The sequence below is a fragment of the Coniophora puteana genome, assembly GCF_000271625.1.
Source record: "Coniophora puteana RWD-64-598 SS2 unplaced genomic scaffold CONPUscaffold_16, whole genome shotgun sequence".
Lineage (NCBI taxonomy): Eukaryota > Fungi > Basidiomycota > Agaricomycetes > Boletales > Coniophoraceae > Coniophora > Coniophora puteana.
Genome location: NW_006913068.1, coordinates 800,163 through 807,817, shown reverse-complemented (window position 1 = coordinate 807,817; position 7,655 = coordinate 800,163). Strand labels below are relative to the sequence as shown.

Sequence of the window (7,655 nt, the reverse complement as noted above, 5' to 3'; positions counted from 1 at the left end):
TCGGCGAAGGAAGCAGCAGCAAAGTTTGTGGATCGTATGCTCTTACACGCGTACGCAGCATCCGCAAATCTTGGACCAGACCTCGCAAACGTGAGGGAATGGAAGTATGAAGACATAATCACATTACCCGCCGAGGAGTCGGAAGCCTGGATGCAGGCTTGTCGTGATGAGATCGAAGCTCTCGTCCGACGGGGTGTCTTCACGGAAGTTGACCTACCGCCCGGTCGTAGGGTGATTAGGTGTCGATGGGTATTCGACATAAAAACAGATGGCCGCCGAAAGGCACGCCTGGTCGCTAAGGGTTTTTCCCAGCGCGAAGGCATCGACTTCTCCGAAGTCTTCTCCCCAGTAGTGCGCTTCGAAACCGTTCGCACCATACTGGCACTCGCAGCGCTCAAAGGCTGGTACGTCTCTGGCCTCGATGTGCGGAACGCCTATCTTTATGGCGATCTGGATGAGGAGATTTATATGGAGGTGCCGAAGGGGTTTCACACCCCCAACAACTTGCGCAAGGTTTGGCGCTTGCACAAGGCTCTATACGGGTTGAAGCAAGCTGGCCGCCAATGGTGGCAGGCTCTTCGCAAATCCCTAAAGGAGCTGGGCTTCGAACAAATCCAGTCTGATGCTGGTGTCTACAAGTTCAAGCATCGCACTACCAACATGGTCATTGCGGTGATCTACGTTGACGACGCTTTGTTCTTTGGGCCGGATCGTGAGGTTTTAATCCGCGTGAAGGCTGCGTTCATGAAACGCTGGGAATGTCGGGATCTTGGTGATACCAAAGAATTCCTGCGCATGCGACTGACCAGGCCCAACTTGACGACTATTCGTCTTGACCAATCGGATTACCTGCGAAAAGTCCTTGTGCGCTTTGGTTACCACAACGCGCGCTCAGCGCCTACGCCACTCCCTACGGGGTACACGGCAATACCAAATCCAGACCCGGTAAACCCAGTGCGCCGACAGGAATACCAAGAACTGATCGGGTCCCTCATCTATTTGATGATTGGGACGAGGCCTGATATAGCCTTCGCAGTAACACATTTGTCACGGCATGCCGCCAACCCTTCAGAGGACCACCTGAACAGAGCAAAGTACATACTGCGCTATTTAGTAGGGACACAAGATTACTACATCGAGTACAACGGGACTCTGCGGAAAGGCTTCGTCGCCTTTGCCGACGCCGATTGGGCTGGTGATTCCACCGCCAAGTCGACGACCGGCCATGTCTTCATGATGGCAAACGGACCAATATCTTGGTCCTCATATCTCCAGAAATCCGTGGCTCTGTCTACGGTTGAAGCCGAGTACATGTCCATCTCGGACTGTTCTTGCCAGGCCAAATGGTTCGCTCAAATGATGGGCGAACTTGAGTGTCTGCAGGTCGGTGCTATTCCGATCGTGGGCGATAACCAGGGAGCCCTGCATAACATTGCGAACCCTGTAACTGAGAAGCGGAGTAAACACATCAACATCCGTTATCATTACGTCCGGGAACTATACGAGGATGGTGTCATAGACCTCTTTTGGATCCCGGGCACCGAAAATCCAGCGGACTTGTTTACCAAAAACTTGCCGTTGGTTAAATTTGTCAAGTACTGTCGTGAGATATCTCTCTTCTTCCGGTCGCCATTGCTCAAGCAGTAAAGCGAATACGATTCGAGGGGGGGTGTCAGATTTACGTCTAGTATTCGACCCTTTACGGCTTTATTGGTTCATCCAGAAGCCTCCTGTACGGCGATGTTCCTCCTAGAGGTCTACAAGTAAACATCGCCTTCATACGTCTATTCAGGCGCTTAGTATCCTACTGGTAACTTAAGCGCTTACGCACTCGTGTGGCTCCGCGTTCATCGCATAGGGCCACGTTCTGCTTACGTAGCCGTCCTGCATTACCGTGGGACTTGGACTGCATAGTAGTTACGAATACGGTAGTGACTTCACACGCTCCTGTCATATATATACAGTCGCTACCATGAATATCATCTAAGTCTTCTCTCTACACCGAACGACTACTATCGTCAGCTATAAGCCTAACCGCTATCACTCAACCTTCAACAACTAACTGCCCGGTGAGTTCGCGCTTTCATAGACTCCATCAGCTATACTCGCGTCGATACTTTGTCACTGGACGTGCGTGGTATTGCACAAGTCCGCCAGTATTCGACTGTAGGTCCATCATCAGCTCCACGCTCATACGGCAGTACTCATCATAATAAAAACGCTTTCTCTCCGCCTTTTTTCCACCCATCCTTCACCCATCAGGCGTCCACTAATCCGGGTCCTTCCTTCATTCTCAACGAACTTCTCTCTTCGATCCCTTTCTTTGAACTCGTCCACACCTCAACCGCACCTCTTTCAACTCCTTCAACGTATCTAGGAAGTCTCGCCACCCGGGTACTCGCGTACACTCGCTCACTAGCTTGTAGGTGATGTCATCCAACCTCAGTAATCAGTTCGCTAATCTTACACTTCTAAACCAGTACTCTGTCCCGCCCGCAAACGTCGCTTTCAACGAATGCCCGCGGAGCGCCCTAAGCGAACTGCACGCGCAGCAGCGAGCCTGAGCGCCGACAAAACCAAGTGCCTGTACTGCCCAAAGCTCTTCGATGCGAAGGCTAAGGGAGCTAGGGCCACTCATCTCACCGCATGTAAACGACGTCACGAGGGGAAGGAAGGGGACGAGGTATACGAAAAGCGGCGCATAAAGAGCGAACGAAAAGGTGCGTCGCTGGCGTTGATCTTTTCTGCGTTCAGATTTACAAGGCTGCTCGTATTCCTAGCAAAAAAACAAGCACATCGTGATCTGTCAACAATCGCTGAGGCAGCCTCTTCATTTCGCGGGCCCACCCTCGATCAGTCTTTGGACACAGGTGAGTTATATTGTGTAATATAACGAAGCCTCGCTCTTATTCTAATCCACGAAAAAGTACCGGATCCGTTCGCTCAGTACATGGAGATCGCAATAACGGAACCAGACTTCAAGATTCTCGACGATCCGCCCTTCGATGACCAGCCTCTCGACAACCATCCCATTCAGACTACGGACGATCGCTATTCAGACGACCTGCGGTCGCGTAAGCATTTTGTTACCTCTCGAATATCTATGGCGCTATACTAACACTCGTCTAGGCTCGGATTCAATCTCGAGCTCGAATGCAGGTTCGTCGATGGCTCACTCTGGACGCGTGTCCCCGCCCCCCATGTCGGTGAACTTTTCGTCGACTCGATCACACGGTAACCCTACGGAGTTCAAGACTGAGTACCAGCCAAAGGGTCGACGGGCCGAGACGACTCAGTACGACTCCTACGACACCTTCCGCTCCCGGTCGTATATACCCGACGTTAAAGAAGACGTCAAACCCTGGTTCCCTTTTCGATCTCGAGGCGATAGCGAGTTCGCTTCGATCGCCGTGGACGCCAATCTCTCTGACTCACTCGTTAATCGACTCTTATCCCTCATGACAGATCTAGTCAACAAGAAGAAGGACATTACCCTGACTAATTCTCGGGACCTTCGGAAGGTTTGTGATGAGGCAGCGAAGGAGTTTGCTCCTGTAAGTTTTGTCAACGCTGCATTACTGTAAAACAACATGTATGTATTAGCTATGTAATAGTTTCAGGAATATCCTATCAACCTCGAACACAAGAACGACGAAATCGAGCTCAATTTTATGGGCCGCGATCTCTGGGATTGGAGCCTCGACTTGCTGCATAATGAGCAGCTCGCTCCCCACTTCGTGTGGGATGCACAACGCGTATATAAGCATAACGGAAAACCGGGGCCCGAAAGCGAATACGTCAGGTTCATCGACGAACCTTGGACCGCCGATCGATGGTGGAACGTACAGGTGAGCTCGTTTGCTGCACTCTAGCGAAGACTGCCTAATACAATATTGTGAGCAGGACTCACTGCCACAACACTCGGACGCTCCATCAGTACCTCTCGCGTACGTTTTCTATGCTGACAAAACACGACTATCTAGCGCCGGAAACGTGCAAGGTTATCCGATCGTTGCCAGGTGTGCCAACCTTCCCGCTGACATTCGAAACGGACGAGGTGTCGGAGGCGGACGAGTTGTGGGGTGGTTACCACTGGTGAGTTTCCTTACTTATGTTACACTCGTGCGGGACATTGACAGAGGCCATACTTGGGCGATCAGCTTCCAGGGGATGCTGAGAAGGAGGGCACTCTAAGCTACACAACGCTGAAGCGTGTAGTGTGGCACAAGTCGGTAGCCAAAATGTTCGAGGGTGCTAAACATTACTCGCATACCGGTTATTATTTCACGGACTGTTTCGACGGGGTGCCTCGGTGGCTTTTTCTGGTTATCCTCATTCTATCTGCCGATTATGAGGAACAGTACGTCGAACAGGTTCCACTGGTTTCTTTGTTTCATTTCTGACATTTCTGACATTATAGATGTGTCATGGCTCTTATCCGAGGAGCAATGGGCAACTTTCCCTGCCCTATCTGTTTGGTGCCATCTGAGCGCCAAAGCAGGTGGTCGGAGGACTATCCTCGGCGCTCTGCTGAGTTCGCCCAGTCTCTCTATACTGACTTCAAGTCCGGCGACCGGTCCAAGAAGAAAGCGGCCAAGGAACAACTCGAGAAAGAGAGCTGGAGGCCGGTCGAGGTGTGTGGTTGACTGTTCTCTGTAGACTCATTTGACCAATGTTATCACATCAGAACGCGTTTTGGCTTCTTCGAAGCTCAGATCCAGCTGAGGCTGTGTCAGTTGACCACCTCCACGCATTCCATCATGGTTTATATGGCAAGCACATTCAGCCAGAGCTGATCAAGATCCTCAAGAGCTTCGACAGAAGCCGCGAGTATCTTGGGAAGCTAGATAGACAGTAAGTTGTTCATATTTTCATTAAGATGTCCGGTTGAACATCGCGGTTGCAGGTTTTCCGAGCTTCCGAGCTGGCGTGGCCTCGCTCATTTCAGCGGGGTCAGTACCGTTTCCTTCAGTGATGGGAACAAATTCAGAGATATCTCTCGAGTAAGTCGTCATTATTAGTCTCTCGTCTTTAATAGCTAATGCAGCGCTGTAGCAAATGCTATTCGCTGCTCACAATATAATCAAACCGGCGCAATCTCCTGAGTTCCATACTTTACTTTGCTTACTGAGTAGCTACCTCGAAATAGACTCCTACTTCGGACTGGATGTTCAGACAGACGAGACGCTGGAAGCTCTCGATAAGGAGGTCGAGCGCTACGGAAAGCGGTTAGATGTGAGTAAATTCTAGTATCGAGACTGAATGCTCATAAACTGTCGTGTATTTTACAGGTGTATATTGATGCTGCAAAGGAAGCGAGGTTTCGAATTGAAGACTTGAAGATCAATTGGGACTTCCCGAAAAACCACGCCGTTCTTAAGCACGCAGTCGAGGACCTCCGCCAGAAGGGCGTCAGTCGCAATTCTACAACTAGGATCAACGAAGGCGTGCATCCACCCTTCAAGAGATCATATCTTCTCCGGTGTAGCGGTAAGAAAGTCGAAAAGCAGGTACGCAGTTTCTGACTATGCCTTTCGGAGAGACTAATATTAATATCATTTAAAAGATACTCAGAGTCGAGGATCATCGTCTCGCTGTTTCTATCATCGAGGATCGAATCCAGGCTCAGGAAAGGAGACTAAAGGCTCGCCTGTCAGTCTCTGACCATCACGACGACTGGCTTGGTCCAGAATTCGAAGGCCACTTCTACTTTGGCTCGCCAACGACTCCTCAAACGGTCAAAGAACTCGTCAGCTCATATCGCTCCTCGGATCGAGCGTTCATCAATTTCCGCAAGTCTCTCAAGACGTTCATCAACGAAGTCTGCCTCCCGCATCGTGATTATATCGGGCCGCCTGTCAAGGTTCGCGACGGATTCATTGTATGTCTATTCGTATTCATAGCGTGAGCATTTGTAATAATTATCCATCAATTTATTCCATAGGTTCAAGAGTTCCGCTATATGAAGATAAACTACGAGTCAGTAGAAACCTGGAAGATGTGCACGGATCTCCTCCGGTGCACTCCCAGCTTCTACGATAAACCACGGTATGACTGCGCGATCGTTCACCTCGACGCAGATCCCGACGCCTTCGGGATTGTTCGGTTGATTTTCCCTTTCAAATTCACCATCCCTGAACTCGGCGCAAACTGCACGCCTTTCCAGGCTGTACTCGTACAGCCATACACCGGCGTAGTGGACTCAGAGAAAGGCCCTCGCACTCGCCGAACGGATACCGATCTTGGATTCCTGCGAGTCAAAGCTCAACCCCGATCCGAAGCCTTTGTTATCCCCGCTGACTCCATCATTCGAGGTGCCCTCCTGTTCCCCGACTTTCGTCGACCCGACGAGTTCCTTGTCAATGACTATATTGACGGGGACATGTTCCTTCGAATGAAGGATCTCAAGTGGGCAGGGCTACAATAAGATGAACTTTTGGTGCATTTACTATTTGTATCGGTGTTTCTTCTTTAGACACTCTAACGCATCTATTCTATGTAGGTAAGTTTCGTATTTCTCTACTGAACAAAAGCGTCGTAATGACACGTTGCAAACAGACGTCCCCGCTGTGGTTTTCTAGTCTAAATCTCCAATGTAAGTCTGCTGATTTTTTTATCGATCGTAGATTGATGGTTGTTCCTTCTTCAAGTCCTATTATTATTCGTCAGGTCGCCCTCCTCATCTACGTTTCGAAGAACCACTCACAACACCGACACGATTTTTTCTACGCCTCACTTTCGATCGGACGCCGATCACCTCGGGCACCCCCACAGCCCCCATCTTCATGGAGTCCCCTTTCGCTTACAACACTCTCTCCGCCCTTGACCACGTCCAACACCCACACGATCTCATTATGCTGTACATATGGTCTGTCAGCAGTCCACTCGCAGAGCTAGTATTCCGATCTTATTAATCCCTTACGTCATATTTGCAGCCTGTCTTCCTCGTGCCCTCGTCCGTGGACTTCAACTCGCTCAATCTCGCCTGGCGCCTGACGAGTACTCGTCCTCGAGGAACTTTACACCACCGAACTGCCACGCCGTCAGCTCCTGGAACAAGAATCAGTGCATCCGCAGCGTCAACGAGGCTCTGATGCTCGGCATCATGGAGCAGCCTCGTGCTGTTGCTGCCACAGCATTTCGGCGTGTATAGTCCCTCCCTGATACGATCAGTAAGTCTTTCAGAATCCCCAAAAGGTTGCCTCGACGTTAGTGAGTGATTCCTATTCTTATTCTATCCAGAGGCCCAATGGGAGATCACGCAGGACTGTAGATCACACTCGCATCGCGTTCTAACTTATTACTCAAGTTGCCTCTTGCGTACAGGTTGATCTGCCGTTACACGCGTACTTCGAGAGGATCCGGCCCTGACTCTACTACCACACCGCAGACCAATATATTCCACCGCGGTTCTATCTCACGTTGAGACCCACGGCGAAACCGCGAGCATCAAGGGCGTCCGATCACGAGGTGAGCATCTTCCTGTAATATGCCTTGAGGTTTTGGCCCCTTCGTTGCTGACTTTCATGCTCCAGATATGCGCGTTGGATCTCTGCTCCCACCAGGGAGCATATTGGGAGGTGAAAACGTAAGTGGTGCATGCTCAATTCCTTATCACTCAAGATCTACTCACTCTGATTCGCTGTGCGCACAGG

The 7,655-nt window shown here is 50.5% G+C and overlaps 1 protein-coding gene across 1 annotated transcript; it reads left to right on the top strand.

Moving 5' to 3' along the window:
* Positions 1-3,200: 3,200 nt before the first annotated feature.
* CONPUDRAFT_65680 (uncharacterized protein) lies at positions 3,201-6,427 on the top strand (the record flags this gene model as incomplete). The annotated part of the gene is made up of 11 exons (XM_007775904.1): positions 3,201-3,563; positions 3,615-3,848; positions 3,901-4,095; positions 4,161-4,360; positions 4,421-4,634; positions 4,688-4,854; positions 4,907-5,003; positions 5,056-5,235; positions 5,313-5,510; positions 5,567-5,881; positions 5,945-6,427. 11 exons carry the CDS (start codon positions 3,201-3,203, stop codon positions 6,425-6,427), a joined length of 2,646 nt encoding a protein of 881 aa, XP_007774094.1.
* Positions 6,428-7,655: the final 1,228 nt, after the last annotated feature.